General features: G+C 46.6%; 1 protein-coding gene and 1 pseudogene across 2 annotated transcripts in view; one reads left to right on the top strand and one right to left on the bottom strand.

Moving 5' to 3' along the window:
* Nucleotides 1–9,599, top strand: part of nmbr (neuromedin B receptor) — a gene marked incomplete at both ends in the record, with an annotated part of 106,145 nt that extends 96,546 nt beyond the window's left edge. The window contains 2 exons of the mRNA XM_083643745.1: nt 4,752–4,990; nt 9,398–9,599. Coding sequence (XP_083499871.1) covers nt 4,752–4,990; nt 9,398–9,599 — 441 coding nt within the window. The remainder of the gene's footprint in view (nt 1–4,751; nt 4,991–9,397) is intronic.
* On the bottom strand, nt 2,570–3,986 carry LOC310782929 (SPRY domain-containing SOCS box protein 1 pseudogene; annotated as a pseudogene). The gene is made up of 2 exons: nt 3,818–3,986; nt 2,570–3,378 (listed from the first exon to the last, which is right to left on the bottom strand). The product of its transcript is annotated as an SPRY domain-containing SOCS box protein 1 pseudogene (transcript).
* Nucleotides 9,600–20,454: the final 10,855 nt, after the last annotated feature.

Raw genomic sequence — 20,454 nt, 5'->3', positions numbered from 1 at the left:
AGGCGCTTCCCGGCTTGCCCTTCCTGGCCGCCATGGCGCCTTACCTGACTTAAGGCACTTCCCGGCTTGGCCTTCCTGGCCGCCTTGGCGCCTCACCATTTTAACTTGGCCTTCTTGGCCCCCTGACTTGGCCTTCTGACTGGCCCTGACTTTCTCTGGCTTTCTCTGGCTCTCTCTCTTTCCCCCCCAAAAAATTAACCGAGAGATTTATTGCGCTTACTGGGCGCCGTGTTTTTTCGGGGAGCCACCACCAACAAGACATTATTTGGCACGGAAGTCCGGGACACTGTTCGTTGCCATGCTTGCTGATGAAGGGAGGAGGGTTCTTTGGGCCGCCGCGCCGGTATGGCCGCCTGCTCCGGGCGGATGTAGCTGGAGTAGTTCTTCGTCGGGAGGTTGCATTTCTGGAGCGTCCGCTCGAGGCGCAGGATGAACCAGGATCTGCCATGTGGTGACGAGGTGCGATGAGGAACGGGGGAGCCGGGGGGCCGGTCCGGGGCGGTGACGGCCGGTGATGATGTCATCAGATAGCGACCATCTTTTCCCCCTGAGCAGACGCCCGTTTGCTACGGACTGCTCATGGCCCTGCTGGCGCAGCTGGGGCCGGACCACGGGGAAGTCTGGGCAGATTCACGGTGATTGACGGGAACCGGCTTGGAGAAGCGCTGAAGCTGGAGTGCCGTAGCATCTCGGGCACTCTGGGCAGACTGAAAGGTCCATGGGGCGAACGGTTCATTCTGGCGGCAACAGCTGAAATGTAGTGCTTAATGCATGAGATATAAAGAAACTGGTTAATAAACAAGTGAGAGAAAGCGATGGTTTCACCGCCTTGCAAGTGCACCATGGACTGCTAGTTGCAACTCGCAGTGATATGTTATGGTTGGCCACATATAACGATTGGGTTCGCAGCCTCTTGTTAACTGACTAGCGTGACACTGTATCAATTATTTTTGCTTTGGTATTATTTATGGTTAAGAAGGGGCAAAGCCGTCTCTACTTTCTGAGACGGCTGAGGTCCTTCAACGTCTGCCGGACAATGCTGAGGATGTTCTATGAGTCGGTAGTGGCTAGTGCCTTCCTGTATGCTTTTGTGTGCTGGGGCAGCAGGCTGAAGGCAGCGGATGCCAACGACTCAACAACTGATCCGTAAGGCCAGGGACATTGTGGGGCTGGATCTGGGCTCTCTGACTGCGGTGTCAGAGAAGAGAACGTTGTCCAGGCTACGCTCCATCATGAACAATGACTCGCACCCACTCCACGGCGTGCTAGTCGAACACAGGAGTACGTTCAGTGAGAGACTGATTCCACCTAGATGCAGTACGGAGAGGCACGGGAAATCATTCCTGCCTGTGGCCATTGGTCTATTTAATGCCTCTCTTAAAAGAGCACCTCGGAGACGCTCAGTCTCCCTGAGACTGAGCCAGCCGATAGGTTAACTGTGCCTGGCTGAGCCACGTGTAACGTATAGGGCAAGCCGACTTAATATAGTCCAGGGTGCAATAATGATAATTGACACGGAATGTATTATACTTACCTGACGTATTTTGTATTTTGCTACTTAGACATTCCACTTATTTTTTTTGCTTCTAGTGCATTTACTAGTTATTCTATGCTATGTTGTGTTTTTTTTCCTGCTTATTGCTTAATATTGCATTTGCATTGCATTTACTACTGTTTATTTTATTTTAAGCTGTGTGTGTTCTGTGAGCGAGCTACTTGTCCCAACTTGTCCCAATTTGTCCCAACTTGTCCCAATTTCCCCTTTTCTGATTCTGCTTCTGAAGAAATACCAGAGGCATTTTACTTTGAAATTCGTTAAGAACAGGAAGTGGTGTATTAAGACCGGGTAGCTTGACATGGAAAAGACGTCAGCATTCCCTGGGCCGTCTGGCTTCGGTCTGAAAGTTATGCAGTAACACTCATTCTAGCTGATGCTCAGACAAGCTCCATGGGCCAGGGGTGTTAGAATGGCCCCTTGCGTGGTTATTATTATTATTATTATTATTGTTATTATTATTATTATTATTATTATTATTATTATTATTATTATTATTATTACCTTTATTTATTTATTTTTTCATCCCCCCCCCCATTATCATTATTATTATTATTATTATTATTATTATTATTATTATTATTTTTAAATACCGGCACATCACGTGGTCTCAACAACGTGCTGTCAGGAAGAATTGTGAATTGTGACTCCGCTGGCCATTTGCCAGAAAGCGATTTCCGCTTAGGCGTCGGAAATAGGCAGGCTGAGATGCCCACTGGATAGAATAGTCAGATCACAGGCCAAATAACTTATCAGTCAGCTTCGCTTTATTTAGTCAAAGCACGAGGGACACCTACGGTACATGTGGTGTTTTCAGAGCAATGTAAGACAGTATTTCTGTTTGGTGGGGCGGGCCGTTGCGGGCAGACGGAGTATTAAAGGGATGAATACGTCTGATTTTACTGGACTGGTAGATTGCCCGTTTAAATACTGAATTACTGATACTTTCCTCATGGGTCCTTTCGCATCCACGGGTGACTGGTCCTCCGGGGTATGCTCGGTGTGCTGTGGTCGTCAACCCCGTCCTTGGTAGAGCAGGTAGCTCTTGAGAGAGGCGGGCAGGGGCAGTCCGTGGATTCCGCTCAGGCGGTCCCTTCCTAGAGCCGCCCGCACAGAGCGCCTGCATAGGTCCATCAGAGGGAGGGGATCCGGATCGAGTCTGTTTATGTACCGGATTCGTATTTCGCAGTGTCCCCACACGGCGCTCACTGCGGGGTACACCTTCCTGCCCTTAAGTCCTCTGAACGCCACTCCTAGATCATGTCCGTCCACTATGAAACCTAACGTCCCCTCGTCCATGTCCAAGACGACTAACAGCGAGTCTGGTATTATGAAGGTGTCGTCGGGCTCCAGGAAGGCGGGGTAGGTTCTGCCCGCGTGGTTCTTGCCGTCGTGGTAGAGTTTACACCGGCCCAGGTCCCAGCCCCAGGACTCGGTGTTGTTTCCCACCAGGACCGTGTAGCCCGCCGAATGCAGCGGCGCGTCGCCCGTGGCCACCCCGACCACGGCGTGGGACCCCCTCTGGCGCGTGGCCCAGCTGATCTCCCACACGTGCAGTCCCTGCGTGTAGCCCACCCGGCCGCGGATGGCCTCCGTGCTCTGCGCCACGGGTTGGCGGTGGAGCACCAGCTTGTTGACGTCCTTGATGAGGATGTTGAGCGAGCGGTCGTCGTTGTTCCAGGAGTGCTGCACCTGGACGTCCGGGCCGGCGGGCGGCATGTCCAGCAGCCGGTCCAGCCGAGAGGGCTTGGTGTGCTCCGGGGGCGTGGCGGACACCAGGGTATTCGTCCGGGCGGGTTGGGTGGTGGTGGGGAGCACGTCGGCTTGCTGCGCGGGCGGGGGCGGGATCGGCTGCTGAGCCGGCTGGGCTGAGGCGAGCGTGGGGGAAATGGGGGGGGGGGGTTTCCAGCGCCCTCAGGCGAGCCTCCACTGATCTGTTAGCATCTAGCAGGGACAGCAGGATGGCTCTTTGCGACCCCTGTCGGCTCGGCGGAGCTGCGAATGGGGCCGTTTCCGCTTCCGGGGCTGCGGCTTGGAGGTCGGTGCGACCAGGAAGAACATGGCGTGGAACATGGCGTCTCACGGCGGCCCCGCGGCCTGCATTACCCCGACGACTCCCAGCTCTCGGGGCAGCTTCCTCTTCTGATCTTCGTCCGTGGCCTCTCGCGCATCCGCGCCAAGCGGCCTCTCGCTCTGGCTCGCTCGCGCGCGTTCTTGGGCGTCCGCGCGCGCGCGGTGCTTCGTCTCCTGCTCTCCTCCCACGGCCGCCGGTGTTGTCAGACGTCTCGGATGGCAGACGCGCTCCGTGACCGATGCGGAACAGGGTACCGTTGTCTAGGCTGTCGTCGCTGTCCAAGGGCTGCTCTGGCTCGGGATCCGACCTACCCGGAGTGGAGTGGGGAACGTTGCGAGATCCGCGGGGATTATCCATGGTTAAAGAGGACTTGGGGGTGCTGGATCGGTCTGCAGATGTGGTGCAAAACAGAGCAAAACAACGCTTCGGAGGACGGCTTCAAGGGAGATGGACTGCCGTGAAGCTACTGCTGCTATGATCGGCCAGAGAGAGAGAGGTGACGTAGAACCCTTGCTATATATATGAGGATTAACTGACGTCATATTTGACGTCATAGCAGACGTCATACTAGGGCTTTGACTGACCACGTTATGCTAGAACTTGACTGTCGTCAGGGGGTGATCGGATTATGCATGAGTGGCCTTCTGCTTGAAATATGGTCTGGAGACCTCACTAGTCAAGTTTCAAGTCAAGTCAAGTTTATTTGTATAGCCCTAATTCACAAGCATGTCTCAGAGGGCTTCACAGAAAAAATAATATTAATACACGACTGAGATAGATTGCCTTTCTGTAAACAGACATTTTGGGAAAACTCTGTCCAGGGTGGAGATCCTTCAAGCCTGTATTCATGTGGAGCTTTCTGAAGACGCAGACATCATAACCTCAACTTGTGCCTGTAGCTGTTTTATTGATATTGTGCATGTGTCAGGAAGCTACGAGCCGAACTACCTTACTTGATGACCTACAGTAAAACGGCGTCTGCGTGTGGACCAAAGACCAGAACGCAGAGAAAAAAGCCACGTTTTCAAAAATACCCATGTACGTGTGGACAAGTCATGAGATTGTGCTGCTGCTCGTGGTTCTGATCATCCTTCTTTGTGTGTTTTCACTCCGTTCCCCCAGATGGAGACAAGGAAGCGTCTGGCCAAGATCGTGCTGGTGTTCGTGGGCCTGTTCGCCCTCTGCTGGTTCCCCAACCATGTGCTCTACATGTACCGCTCCTTCCACTACGCCCAGATGGATGTGTCCCTGGCCCACCTCGTCATCACCCTGCTGGCCAGAGTCCTCAGCTTCTCCTCCTCCTGCGTCAACCCCTTCGCCCTCTACCTGCTCAGCGAGAGCTTCCGCAGGCACTTCAACAGGTCTCCTCCTTTAACCTGATGCAGGACTTTGGTAGTACCTTGGGTTGTCTATCTTCCTCCATGATAAAACAACCAAATTGCCGATTCTCTGATATCTAGACAATTAGAGAATTGTGTTTTCTCTCTCTCTCCATATACTGTCATTGTATAGAGCAACAGTATGGAAATCACAATTCTAGCAGATAAAGGAACACAAACAATATAGCAGGGCTATTCAACTAAATTGTTCAGGGGGCCACATTGTCAGAAACCTAAGGGGCCGGGGGCCGGACCGTTCCCCGAGCTATTAATCCCATTATATGTACACTTGACACAACGTGCCACCACATTTTCAAAACTTGCAAGTAGCTTAATTTTCATTTAAAAGTGCTTAATTTCTGTGCAACAAAAGCTGTGTTAAAGCCCCAAAAGTAAACACATTTGAAACAAATCTAAGTATTCTACAACACATGTCAGTGATTTGAACAGTGGCGAACCGTGCCCATCAGAACCGGGCCTTCTATAACGTAAAACCCACCCACCCACCCACATACGCATGCACGCACGCACGCACGCACGCACGCACGCACACACGCAATAAACCCAAATGTAAAATATTATATTTTACATTTTGATCAAACCTGGTCCAAAACCGAATAACTAAAAATCATGCAATGCTGGGATCAAGTGAATAAAACAGCTTAAAAAGAATGTCCCACTCTGACACACACACACACACACACACACACACACACACACACACACACACACACACACACACACACACACACACACACATTATAACTTACCAATGACGTTCACAGTGGTTCACTTGAAGACAAAACCCAAATCCTCCAAAAAGCAACAAGCAGAGCAACCCACAGCACAGCACAGCACAGCACAGCACAGCAGTAACTGTAATATATAGCCTCCAACTGCATGTAATCTAAGGGTAAAGTTCCCAGTTGCTAGCCTGGAAATGGCGAAAATGTAGCTTTTTGCAGGTTGATAGCTCTAATTTTATCCTTTGGTTTGAACCATGGATGTATTTAAAGAACAGTTTGAACAGGCATCTTGAAAACTCCGCCACACATCCTACTGCCCGAAATCTCTGAATCATCATTAACTCCTCCCTCCTTGTCATCCGTCTCGTCTCCGGTTGGCTTGTCATCGTGAATGCCTGGATATTATCCCAGCCACAACTCAACTAATTGTGATTGGCTAACCCCACAACTCAATGGAATTCTGATTGGTTAAAACACCTGTCATCAGAATTGTCTTCCCCATGTCATGACCAGAATCGGGTCTGTGCGAAGGGTTGCTGGCTTGCTGTCAATCAAATAACATTTGCCTGTGGGGGCTGGTCCAAATATTTAACCCCATATTTGCTGAAACAAAGTGAGTCCAAGATCATAGCAATTTAGGGACATTAGGCTACTGTTAGACAAAAATACAAATAATTTATTAGGGGGGGAATTATTTTCTTTTCAATTTCTTCTTGGGCCTTCACTGAATACCTAGAAGGCCCAGAGGGTTCCCCTCTGCATTTGAAATAACGGTATATATATCATATTACCAATAATGTCTGATGATGTGAATCCGTATTTAACAGGTGAAATTGTATGTTCAAAAAGTGCTATGTACATTTGACAATGAGCAAGGACATTTTACACTACAAAAAGTGAGGGCTAACAGCATTAGGCTAACATGAAACAGACTGACCAGGCAAATCAATTTGAAATATGATCACTTAATGATTTCACCTGTTCAATCCACTTCACTCCACTGAAGGAGACATGTAGATGAAGGGAAACAGGTATAAGCAATGGATTTTAAAGCCTACAATTGAAACCTTGACTGTGCCAAAATGTGACGCTACTAAATAGCAAGGTGTTGCCAATGTTTTGCACAGTGTGTGTGTACAGACCGTGAATTACAACAGTAGACTCATCAAAACTTTCCAGGCAGCTGATTAAATTGCACTGCACTCAAAAATAAATTTAGGAAATGCTCAGTGAATGGATTCCACTACTTCAGCACAAAATGAAGTACCTAAATCAGGCCTAGACATTTTCTAAATCTTTTTTTGAGTGCTCCCACTTCGACTAAACACCCCACTTATTCTAGCAAGAAGGAAATCCTCTTCAAAATGAAGTCTTCCTTCTGAGTCTGACTGACGCTGTGATTAGGGACAGGCTTTGTCCTTTAGATCCTGACTAATGTAGTAGAAAATACATTGGAAATATAAACATTTGCCTATATGGCCGGGAAGCTAAGCTAAAATGGGGATGTAGAATGCATCAGCAATCATAACTAGAGCTAAATTTCTGAATGAAAATTTAATTGTGCTTGCCCCGCCCCCTTTGCACGCCCCTGCCCATGCAGCCCCAATCAGCACTAGGACGTCTCTAGGCGGTTGCGAGGGTGTGGTAACTGGTTGTAAGGGGGTTTCCGGCTGGTCGCTAGGGCATTTGTAGATGGTCGCTAGGGTGGACTAAGTAATTATGAGCAGGCATGTGTGAGTAGAAGCGGGAGGAGCCAAGGAATCCAGGGGTGAAAGGATTTTGATTGTAGACAGTACAGTTCAAAAGTTATAGACCAAGACATAAAGAGGGCAGTTAACATCAGTTCGATTGGTGTATTTTTTTCACTAATAGTAAAAGGCCCCTCTGTGAACCTCCCTACCAAATTTGGCAACTCTAGCTGTTATGGTTTCTGAGATACAGCTAATTTAATGCAAGGTTTTTCGAACCCCCACAGACAGGATCTTTCCCACTGCATTTGAAGGCGTCATTTGTGTCAACACAGGAACAATATAGCTGCATTTGACTGCACGGGAACAATTATATTGCGGTTTTAGCCGCATTTGACTGCATTTCTTATACTTTTCCCTGCTCATGGGGACGATTGAGTAGTTTGCACCGAGGTGCTGAAGCTGTGTTTTGAGCTTAAAACAGCCTAAGAGTGAGCATGAAGTCAAGTGTTGTTCAAATATGCCAGTTCTCTCTAAAGCATTCCTCTACGCAGCATGCAACACTCCTGCTCAGAGTTGCTCTCTAAGCTAGATTTATCTGGCCACATCTCACTGGATTCCTGCTCCCAGCACACTTTTTGCATGTGCTTTTCAACAGAGATCAGCGGGAGGTGCTCAAAACAAAATGCAAATTAGAGTGAGACCATGAGTAAATAACACAGGGGGGTATATATAGAGTTGTGTCTGATGTCTAATGTATTTCTTCCCAGACTGCTTAGTGTGACTTCAGTGAAAATCTGAAAGATCAAATCCAGAAAGAAAATAAAGAAGTGTGTGTGTGTGTGTGTGTGTGTGTGTGTGTGTGTGTGTGTGTGTGTGTGTGTGTGTGTGTGTGTGTGTGTGTGTGAGATGGATGTAAGAATTGTGAGGTACAGGTACTGAATGCTGCTATAGGCGAAATTCCAATCGAATATTTACCCCAACATTCTAATTTAAAGAGTGCTTTTCAGGGTACTCAAAGCTGCTTTACATAGGGTTAAAATTATCAAGGAAATGACACATTAAAAACATAATACTTAATACAAAATTAAAAAAAAATGGGAATACAACACTCAATACAGAATGCAATGCATTCTTATCACAGGTTAAAAGCATTTTAGAACAGGTGAGTTTTGATTCATGATTTGAATGGGCAGATCGGCGCAGTCTCTGGTATGTTTGGGGAGAGAGTTCCAGAGGGAGGGGGCAGCAACGGAGAAGGCTCTACCACCCCAGGTCCGGCGCTTGGTCCTGAGGAGTGGAGGCTACGGGAGGGGGTATGGTGGTGGAGCAGGTCGGGGCGGTAGGAGGGGGCCTGGTTATGGACGGCTTTGTGAGTGAGGAGGAGGATTTTGAACTGGATGCGTTGTGGGACAGGGAGCCAATGGAGGTTATGGAGCACAGGGGTAATCATGTGGTCACGGGAGCAGGTGTGGGTGAGCAGGCGAGCAGTAGAGTTCTAGATGTACCGGAGTTTATTGAGGAGTTTGGAGTTTGTGCCATATAGAATGCTATTGCAGTAGTCAATGCGGGATGAGATGAAAGCATGAATCAACGTTTCAGACAGCAGCAGTGAAAGAGAGTGATAGGCAGAAACGGGCTATGTCTGTTTGATGTGATGTTTGAAGGAGAGGTTGCTGTCGAAAAAGACTCTGGTTGCGGATGTGTGGAGAGGGGTGTGGAGTGTGGAGTTATTGATAGTGAGACAGAAGTTATTGATGGCTTTGGTGAGGGATTTAGGACCAAAGATGATCATGTTGGATTTATCACATTAAGTTGGAGAACGTGCGCTTGCATCCAGGATTTAATTTCAACGTAATTTAATCTAATTTCAGTGCAAAGAGTTGTAAAAAGCTTGAGAGTCACTACTTTGGTATTCTTAGACTTGACTCGTTGCCTTTGCTCCCCTCCCCCAGCCAGCTCCGGTGTGGTCGAGGTCCTCGCCCCGAGCGCCAGGCCAGCTACCTGCAGAGCACCTCCCACATCCGCCTCACCTCCATCAAGAACTCCATCAAGACCGCGCCCGCTGCCGCCACCGCCGCCGCCATCACTGCCAACACAAACGGCAACTCCAACAGACTCCTGTCGCTCTGTGAATTGAGTCGCCGGGAGCCATGACACTGTGATTTCAACCCAGGAGTTCTGCGGAGACGGGACCTCTGCGTGCACGAGACCGCGGGTGTGTGTTATTTTCATATAAACAGCAAAGGAGTTTACGTTGCACCGATTGGAGGAGGAAACTCTGCCTCGATCTTATCGGTCGATTGATTTGGTCGCTTCTGTCCGAGTTGAGTCAAATCATTACGGATTCGCAACTTGGCCACCAAAGAAAAAAGTGCCTCTGGGAAGTACCAGCATAAAGTGAAGTCCGAGGGAACCGCAAAAAACACCTTCCCGTCAAACTGGAAATGCTTCACTTTACAGCATACACCGCTCAAAATGGACCGTTCATTCTCACATGTTTGGGAGAAAACTGTCAATTCACAATCCCAAACCATAAAGTAGCTGGAAGGTAAGGTAAAGGTAAAGTCCCACTGATTGTCACACAATGTGTGAAATTTGTTCTCCGCATTTGACCCATCCCCTGGGGGAGCGGTGAGCAGCAGCATGCGCCGCGCTCGGGAATCACATGGTGATTTAACCCCCCAATTCCAACCCTTGGAATAAGTTGACTTTAAGGGGGGAGGGGGGCTACATTGGTTAAGAAAAGCCACATGGAGTGGATTGACAGCATGATTGCCACACATGTCTGCCGTGAAAGCTTGATTCTCTGTGCTACACTGCAGGAACACTTATCATCCACTGACATACAGTACAAAGCCATCTGCATTTTTTAAAGCCTTTTTTTTTGCCAATGCAGTGTAGATGCTGGAGGGGGCAATTGTCTTTTGATCTCTTTATGAGGAGGTCAGCCACTCGGGGTCAGTGGAGGACTGAACCTGGAAACTGATCTGTTATGATCTGTGTCCACAGGTACCTGATCTGTTATGATCTGTGTCGAAAACAAGTGAATAGTAAACATGTTGTACCCCACAAGTGATGTAGATCCACCCCTAGGTCAGTCCCATTCATGGTCAATGTAAATGTGCTGTATTCCATGATGTGTGTCTTGTATGTATGTATGTATGTATGTATGTACATACGTACGTACGTACGTACATACGTACGTACGTACGTACGGCCTGTCTGCCTCAGTCAACTCCTTTGTGACGATGATGCTCTTTGGCACAACAAGGAAACGGAGCCGGAGAGAGCAGAAGCAGATGCAAAAATCGGTCAGAGGATGACAAGTCAACTGTACGCCCCCTAGTGGCACAAAGCCAACATTACAGTGTAACTAATAAACGTACTGACGGAGACTGAAACTTGGGGGGAGGGCAAAGTTTCCTTGGTGGACCCACAGTCCAACACAGCCATTAATTGGTACAATCTCTGTCAATGCTTTCTGCTGCTTTGCCATGACTTACAAGTGATGAACTATGTGCACAGATGGCCATGAATTCAAAAACAACCATTTGCAGAATACACTCCTGCTGTGATGTACGTTTGAGAGCATTTTGATGTTTTGTTTTCTCTTGAATATGTAACTTGTTGGATGTGTTTTTCAGTGCCAGGCATGCTTCAAAAAAGGACTTACATTGCCAAGAAGTAAAACCTAATAGGTCGTTCCATTGCAACATCAGCGCACAGCTGCAGCAGAGCTACGCATCCGCCATTTTGGACTGAAGGACATTACCTAATGATGCCAGCAAAGCGTCCCGCCTACAAAGTGCCGTACAAAAGTACCTAAATGGACCCGTGGTCTTCCCCGTCATGGTGTGTCTCTCTGTCATGGTTCTGTGCTGTTGTCCAATTGGCGCAAGGAGGCGTTTTCAGTCCAAAATGGCAGCAGCAACATTGTCAAAATAGCACCAGAGTTTTATCTCTTGGCTTCTATCGCCTTGCTTAAAATCAGTGTCAGAGGTCAATGTTTGAATCCCACACTATCGTGTACAGATGACACACACACGCACACACACACGCACACACACACGCACACACACACACACACGCACACACACATGCACGCACACACACGTGCACGCACATGCACACGCATGCACCAATTAAAAAAATAATGGGGGGGGGGGGGCTTTATTTGTACCCGTAGGTAGATTTGGTTGCAGGGAGAGTTAGATAATTAAAAAAAAAAAAACAGACAATAGGCAGTAGCCAGACATAAAAACATAAAAGTGCTAAGTGCCATAGTGCCAAACCTCACATAAAATGTAAAAAAAAAAATCAAAATCAAAATAAGTAAACATGGACACATTGGGGCCCAAGAGTCAAGTCGAGTTTATTTGTACAAATATAATTTGCCCTAATTCACAAGCATGTCTCAGAGGTCTTCACAGAGAATATGTCTAGCTAAATCTAGCTGACACAACAATGGCAATTAAAGTAGTAATAATGACAACATGATTGAGCAATCATATGATAGAGAGACAGAAAGAGAAAGAGGGAGATGGAAATGGAAATGTGGGGGAGGAGAGAACAGGGAAAGGGAGGAGGTGGGGAGGGAACAGGGAAGGGAGAGCGGGGGGATGCCACCTTGCGCTCTATAATGCAGGAGAAAGACCAGGAGGTTACCCCTGCCATCCTCCTACCCTTAGTTCAGTTCTGACAATCATTATAAAAGAAGAATCTGAAAAACAGAGCCACATCCAACAACAAGAAACAATACACTTTACAATCTGTTCCTCTGCTGGAACAAAGCTATTCCTATAGTGTTTTGTTCTGCACTTTGGGACTGTGAACCTTCTTCCAGAAAGAAGAAGCTGAAATTCACTGTGCAGAGGATGGGGAACATCATTCAAAATGGAGCCAGTTAACCGCTGTAGCTGTCTGGTGTTCAGAGAGACACTGGAGATGAGCTGGAACTCCTCAATCAACTTACTGGACCATTTCACAATCTGCTTCAGAGAGTTTCTCTTCTTTAAAGAAAGATTTCCAAACTATGACGCCAAAGAAAAAGAGAAAGTTGCAGTTGCAGTAGTTGTCAGGCCAGTACACACTTAGTGCAAATCTCGGCTGCAATTTTTAATATTCTGATAGAAAATGTAGACTCGTAGAAATGTAGAAATGTAGAGTTAAACAATTTAAGAGTTGAAAATCAGACAGCAAACCATAATTCACTAGTTGGCCACTAGTTGGCCATCTTGGACCAAGCCATGTTAACTGTCAACAATGACTATGACAGGTATTAATACTAATGTAGAAGGAGTCTCTTGCGCTTCAGCCCCTCCGCAGTGGGAGGTCGGTGCTCTCAGAACAGGACAGTATGATCAAGTAAAGGAGGATGCTGGACCACTCGATTCACTGGAAAGTGATTTTAATAAGGTGCAGTGACTAACGTTTCGACGCACAGCATCTCTGATGAAGACACTCGAAACGTTAGTCACTGCACCTTATTAAAATCACTTTCCAGTGAATCGAGTGCTCCAGGTATTAATACTACTACTACTCAGTCCCCATCACTTGATATTCTGAGCTCATTCAGCTGGAATGGAAAGTACAATGCATCCATGTTATTAAATGGGACAGGCAGTATACTGGTTCATTTGATCATATAAGCATACAATTATCCGACTATAGCGAAAATGATAATTCAGGCTCTGATAATGACTATCTTCCCTGAATCCAATCACACTAATCAATCTAACTGTGGCCATGATGGTCGCTCTCTCGCTCTTTCTCTGTCACTTATTTGGTATCTCTTCATCTCTCTCGCTCTCTCTCTCTGATGTCTCTACTTCTCCTCTATCTCCATCCTCCTTTCTTTTTCCTATTTTCTCTCCCTTTCTCTCCTTTCCTCTGTTTCGCCTTCTCTCTTTCTTTTGTTAGCTCCCTCTCTTCTCTACTTGCCTCCTGGCTTCTCTCTCTCTCTCTCTCTCTCTCTGCCTCGCTCTCCCATGCTCTAATAATCTGTTTTGATGCACAGAGAGTGCTCCTTGTTGGGCAACAATTACAGTGTAGCGATTGTTGACTCCTGTCACGTGCCGTCTGTGCTCACCATTACCAGTCCGGTCACGGTCACCGCGGGCCGGGAACGGACAGAACCGCCCACTGCAGAACAAACAGCATGGAAAATATGATGTGGTATACTGTAAGCCTGACATGAGTCATGGCTCTGTTCTATGAAGTGTTGTCATCATGGGGGTTTCAGATTCTCTCCAGATTTAATTTGTATTTTTTCCCCCCTATCGTGAAAATAAATGAACTATCCCGATAACGTGATCTCACATTCGCTTTCATTTGATGTATCATTCGACTTCCAGCTGCTCACATTGATTTCAGTGGGTGGGAGTACTTGTCTTGACAGACAACTCCTTCAGCCAATCAGTGTCGCCAAATGCACTCAGAAGAATGGCAAAAGTGTCTCTTGTTTATTGTTGTTTATTATTTCTTGGTTAATTGTTGTTATTGAGTCTATTTCTGCAAAAACTGCACTTATGGCTGTGTTTACTCCACTAACGTTAATGTTACTGCTTGTTGCTTCGGGAGACGCCATTGGCCGGTTATTTGGCCCGTTTACATTCTAATTACTGGAAATCGGCGGCGGCGGCTGGAAGTCCAGACTGATCTGTAGAGTGAAACAGGATGTGAGGTCATGTCTACTGAGCTGACCTGACAGAAATAAAAGTACTTACTTGGAACAACTCACTGCCTTGCTCAAAATGTATATCTGGGAAAAAGAACAAAATCACATGGGAAACCATTTCGGGGAAATCTTCCACAAGAGAACATCTCAGTGAAAACACACCTGACAACGATGATAACAGTAGACAGTGACAAAACAAACAATATTAATTAAAATGAAGGAAAATACATTAAAATAGAACTACAGTAAGGAAAATTGAAGTGACAATGTATAGTAACATTGAAATTAATTGAGTGGAAAGTATATTCTGCTGGTGGAACCTGCTGCAAAGCTGACAAAGTCTGTGTAAAACTTCATTGTGGTGTTTTAATATGTCTGTGCTTTCGCTTTAATCTTTGATCCTGTTTAAATCTTATGCTTGGCTTAGATGTATCATTTGTGTATTCTTGGTTTCTATTTATTTATTATGTGTTGCACCACATTGATGCATATTGTACAGTCGGTGCCCTTCAATAAAGTACAATCACAGGCTTAACGGCTGAGTGTCTGTGTGTGGCTCTCTGCACGTCTATTTGGCAGCGTGACAAAACAGAACATCTACGACAAAAACTTCCATTTCCTGAACTGTGATGAGAGGAAAGATCAAACGTGGCAAAGAGAACGCTTTGCTTCCACCGGGTTCAATAATTCACCGGCTTCAGATTGGAAGAGTGTGGAGGGAAAAGAGCGATAAGGATGTGAGGAAATGAAATGCTTCTTGCGAGTCTCGAGGTGCACAGATACGTCATCGTCTGTCTCTGTCCAGCCAACGCGATGATCTGTCTCCGGCTCTGTATTCAGATAGAAGACTGAAAGTGGGTGTGGCTTGTATACCGGAAGTCACGTTAAAATCGGGCAAATGTTGTATTTTCTAACCTCACATTCATTGGGTCTACAAAGCATCACATTGATGTAATTCTGAAAGATTTACACATCCTCTCATACTATACGTTACATCGCTCTCTCTTTCTCGATTTTATTTTTTAACTAAATTCCATGGAACCTCTGGCTGATACAGCATGTTATCCTAACAGCTTTGGAATTGCCCGTACAGTAAACCCCACCCTTCTGCTTCTCCCAGCAGTCGGACAGGTCTCCAGGCTGCTGACACCACATCAGGGTGTTTCAGACAAGACAGCCTTCCACACAGACACAGATGGAGGCTTTTTCCCCCCTGAACATTTGCTTGAGGCTATCTGATAGGAAAGGACACTCGAGACATTTGAGACAGCGTAGCTGAACATTTGCTTGAGGCTATCTGAAAGGAAAGGACACTCGAGACATTTCGAGACAGCGTATAAGGCTGAGAGGGAGGAAAGGATTCCGCTGGGATTCAAACCAAGTCAGATGTGCAGTTGCAAAGATAGTAAACTTAACCCATTGGCCATCTATGATGCTGCTTCAGGCCGCTGGAGGTATATTTCCTGTACAGGTTTGATTCACACACTGATGAGTGTATAGGTTTGATTCACACACTGATGAGTGTATAGGTTTGATTCACACACTGATGAGTGGTTTGATTCACACACTGATGAGTGTAGAGGTTTGATTCACACACTGATGAGTGTATAGGTTTGATTCACACACTGATGAGTGTATAGGTTTGATTCACACACTGATGAGTGGTTTGATTCACACACTGATGAGTGTACAGGTTTGATTCACACACTGATGAGTGTATAGGTTTGATTCACACACTGATGAGTGCCAGGGGGTTCTTGATCATCTGTCCTGACCACAGGCTGGAGGGCCTTCATTTAGATGGCAAAACACCTGTAAAGATTTGTGACTGCATCTTGCACGGTTTTGATGCTATCGCATTCACAACATCTGTCCACAGACAGACAGACAGACAGACAGACAGGCAGAGATACAGACAGACAGACAGACAGGCAGACAGGCAGTGTTATGATATGATATGATATATGATACTTTATTGTCCACCATGGTGGAAATTTTTCTTTGGCTTCTCTTCCCATAGAGACACATTGTGCACAGTCAGCACACCATAAAACGTAAAGACATAGAACATAAAACACACATGTACAGGTTAAGACATAAATGGTGCAAATAAGCATATGATTACAAATACAAACAGCTAACTAAAAATGGCTTCCTACCTATCTAAGATACCAGTCATATACTGTACCTACCTACCTAAAATATTACAAATACAACACCTAACTAAAATGGCTTCCTAGTTCCTACCTATCTAAAATACCAGTCATATACCTACCTACCTAAAATATTACATAGCGCAGCAGTGACAGCACACAGGACAATTCATTTATTTAATGACCGTATGGCACAGGGGATAAAGGAGTTTTTGTAAATGTTCCGGTTGGCCCTTGGGACCCTGAATCGACGACCGGATGGAAACAGCTGGAATGCAGAGTTCAGTGGGTGTGAGGCATCACTGATCTTCCTTCCTTTCCTGATAACAGCCTTTTCAAAAATGTTGGAAAGCTGTTTTTGTGTTTTGCCAACAATTTTACTTGCTATTTTAACTATTCTAGAAAGTTTGTTTTTGCTCTTTACGTTCAGGTTGCCTTACCAGGCGGTCATATTAAAAGACAGGACTGATTCGACCAGACTGCTGTATGCCGTTTGGAGAATGTGTTGGCTGACACCAAAACTCCTCAGCTTCCTGATTAAAAACAGACGCTGATTGGCTTTCTTGTATATATAGTCTGTGTTCTCATTAAAGGTCAAAGTCTGCAGCTCGAAGGTCGTGGGTTCGATTCCCACCTGGGGACGAGGTGAATGCTGAAGGAATGCGTGCCCGTCCGCATGTCCTCGAGTGCCCACCGCCCGGGTGGGGTCGGCAAAATGGCCTTTCTGTGTGGAGTTTGCATGTTCTCCCCGTGCCTCCCGGGGGTTTCCTTCATATAGGAACCCCCTTCACAAAAACATGCAATATCCTGGTTGCTAATGTGGTTCCTCCTCTGATCGTTAAGGGCGCCTGTTCAGAGGGAGGGGAACTGGTTGGAATAGCGTGAACCTCCCACGTGCTATGTCCTACCGGTGAAGCTTCCTCTGTCAGGTGAAAAGAAGCGGCTGGCTGACTGCCCATGTCTCGGAGGAAGCATGGAGCCAGTCTCGGCTCTCCCCAGATCGGCAGAGGATGGAGTAGCAACCAGGATTGAGAAATCAAATGAGCACTAATGGGGGATAAAATGGGATAAAAAATCGGGAAAAAAAAAAGAAAAAAAAAAAAAGGTCAAAGTCTGGTCAAAGATTGTCCCCAGATACTTGAACTGTTTGACCTTTTCCACAGGCTGGTTACTGAGCATGATAGGGACCATGTTGTTACTTTCCCCTGATTTTGTTTGCATAATGAGTTCCTTTGTTTTGGACACGTTCATTTCTAGTTTGCATGCTCGGCACCAGTCCTACAGTGCAGTGACCTGCTTGAGGTATGCCTCTTCGTAGATGGCATAGTTAGGCGTGGGTATTTGGAACTCTATAGGCAGAGACAGACAGAGGCAAGATGTAAAGTTCACAAGTTCGCAATTTATTGAATGCAGTTTGGTCCAGCAGGCCGAATGAAAGCTGAGGGCTGACAGGCGGAGGTCCAGGCAGGTATAGGTGGGGAACAGACAGGCGGAGGTCCAGACAGGCACAGACAGGGGACAGACCGGTGAGCCGGAACAACTGGCGACCGTATAACTGGTGACCGTCAGCCAAATGCGTCTGTGGTTTCCACAGCTACGCCAGCTGTTGAAAGGACGCAACAGAATACGTAGCTGTCCTTGTGAATGCCTCCATTTCGTTCCCCAAATAAAATATCAAAACATACCTGTCTGAGTTGTCTCATGAGTCCTGTTTGAGGAACCGTGTCACGCAGGCTAAACATTCAGTCGCATTCTGAACTCATGATGTTTTGTTGTTGAAAACAGGAAGAGAGTATGCACTCAGCACAGGAGGTGTGGTCACGCCCACAGATCATCCTGCGACCAACCAACCACCAGCTTCAATGGAAAAAGAGCCCCAATCGCCAAACTTAGATAATTAATGGACGTTTATATTTGTTTTTAATATTAGCTTTTAATCACATCTAGGGACAAACTTTGCAAATTAGCTTAGGCTATAAATGTTATGATATATGAGAGACCGTTTATTGTTTAAATGTCCTATGTATATGTATCTGTCTCTACTCAAATACACATTAAATGAAAACAAGACAAAGAAAATGATATTATGTACAATAGTTTCATTATTATGGATAAACAATGTATCCACAGATGTAGATTCACTAATGCCAGACCACTGTTTTAGTCCTCATGAATGAGATGAGTCATTTCAAGAAAGCACTGAAATGTGTAGAAACCAGACAAGCCTTGAGTGTTTACCAAAACATATTATTTGATTTCTGATTAGACCTCTGACTCATTTGTTATTTATTCTATTTATAATTAGTTGATTTCTACATATTTTCTATGTTTGATCAAAATTTTGTCATGTAGAATGCTTATCAAACTTATGCTTGTCACAACCTTTTTTGTGATTGATTGATATCTTTATTGATTCAATAAATACATGATTGTGCAAGACAATACAAGAAACAATATTGATCTAAATAAATTAAACACTATAAAGGCCGAGGGCTTGTTTCCATTGTGGTCCTTTGTATGGGACAAGTGGAGTGAGTGTATGTGTGCATGTGTGAGCGCGTGTGCGCGGGCAACATAAACAAATAAATACACTAAGCAACACTACTCAACATCAATCACTCATACGATTGGAGACTGATTGAGCTTGGAGCCACATGCACTCGGTAGCTGTGTCCCAATTCAGCGGCCACGGCCTTCGTCGGCCGCGGCCTACAGAGGTCTGTCCTCCGCGGACCAGTCAGGGGAGTGCGCAGCCTTGAGTCGTTGAGCGAAACGAGACGGTCTAGCCTACTACTAACCTCGCGTCACCAGGCTCTTCTCGGCGAGAAAGAGCTGCTGTGTCACTAGCTGTTCACGCCCCCAGAATGGTTTCCTTAGCAACCAGTTGACAGTGCGAGCGAATCTGGGAATCCCATCTCACGCACCGGCCTGTCTCAAAAGTTTAAGGCACGAACAGACAGCCTAATAACATGGAGCCAGAGCAAATTGTTTTGCTGATCATTTTGTTTTATTTTATGGAAGAGTTGGAGCTTCACCGCCGCCGCATGTTTCTCATGCTGGGAGAGGATGAGCAGGTAAATTATTGGATAAGCTGTGTCACTTACTTTTAACTATTCTAAATGTTAACGTGCTTTATATGGCTAATGTCAGTTAACTTTTCATTTCATATAGCCTAAGCCTAACCTTAGTTTTTTTTTGTTGCTATATATAGCCTAGATAGCTAGATAGCCTCCCTCTCAAAGCCCATGGGAGAAAGTGACATGGCATATCATATCTAGCTATTGTTTAACATGCTTTTCTTCTCCTTCCCCCCCAGATCAGACCCCTATATGCACCCCAAACACTCTGGAGACCACCCAAGATGATGCCCCACTAGAAGACATTTTATGCCACATTTATTTATTTGTATGTAGCCTACATATTGTAGCATTGTCAGGAACGAGGCGAGAGTCAGGATCTAGTCACCGCACTTTATTCTTTATCACACACAGGTCCGGGGCTACTGTCAGCCGTAGCCCACGCCAAAACAACCCCACAACACACACCAAAACCCCCGCTAGCTTCCTCCTAGCTTCTCCGCTCTTCACACACACAACCTTCCGTCTCAGGTTCCACACACCAACTCTCCGAGCTGTCCCCCGCTCTCACAGCTCCCCTCCCCCCAGCCAATCACAGGTGAATCCCTCTCTCACCCCCCCCCCCCCCACTGGCTAAATGTCGCCTTCACAGACCCCCCGTAACTCCCCATGCACAGAACAGTACAACACACAACAGCAGCACACAAACCCAACCCGTTACACTTCCCCCGCACATCAAAGCTTCTGGCCCCCCAGAAGCACACAAGTCCCTCTCCCCCCCCAGTGGGGTCACTCCTCCGCCAGGTGACTCTCCTCAGCCCCCCCCCCCCTGTGTCCCACAGTCATCACACGCACTGCAGTAGTTCCGCACATCCTCCTTGTGTTTGCCCCAGTAGTGTCCCCCACGAACACGGCGGAGCGTCTCCTCATGCCCGCGATGCCCGAGACAGCCGAGGCCCTTGTGCGCCCACCGCAGTACCAGCCCTCGGAGGGAGCTGGGTACAACCGTCTGGAACCCTCTTTTCTCCCCCCTCCCCAAAACTCCATCTTCACTCAGACGCAGCTTCGCAAACATATCCCACAGTCCTTTCGTGGCACCGGAA

This window comes from Poromitra crassiceps, assembly GCF_964638095.1.
Source record: "Poromitra crassiceps genome assembly, chromosome: 9".
Taxonomy (NCBI): Eukaryota; Metazoa; Chordata; class Actinopteri; order Beryciformes; family Melamphaidae; genus Poromitra; species Poromitra crassiceps.
This window is presented reverse-complemented; position numbering and strand designations above follow the sequence as displayed.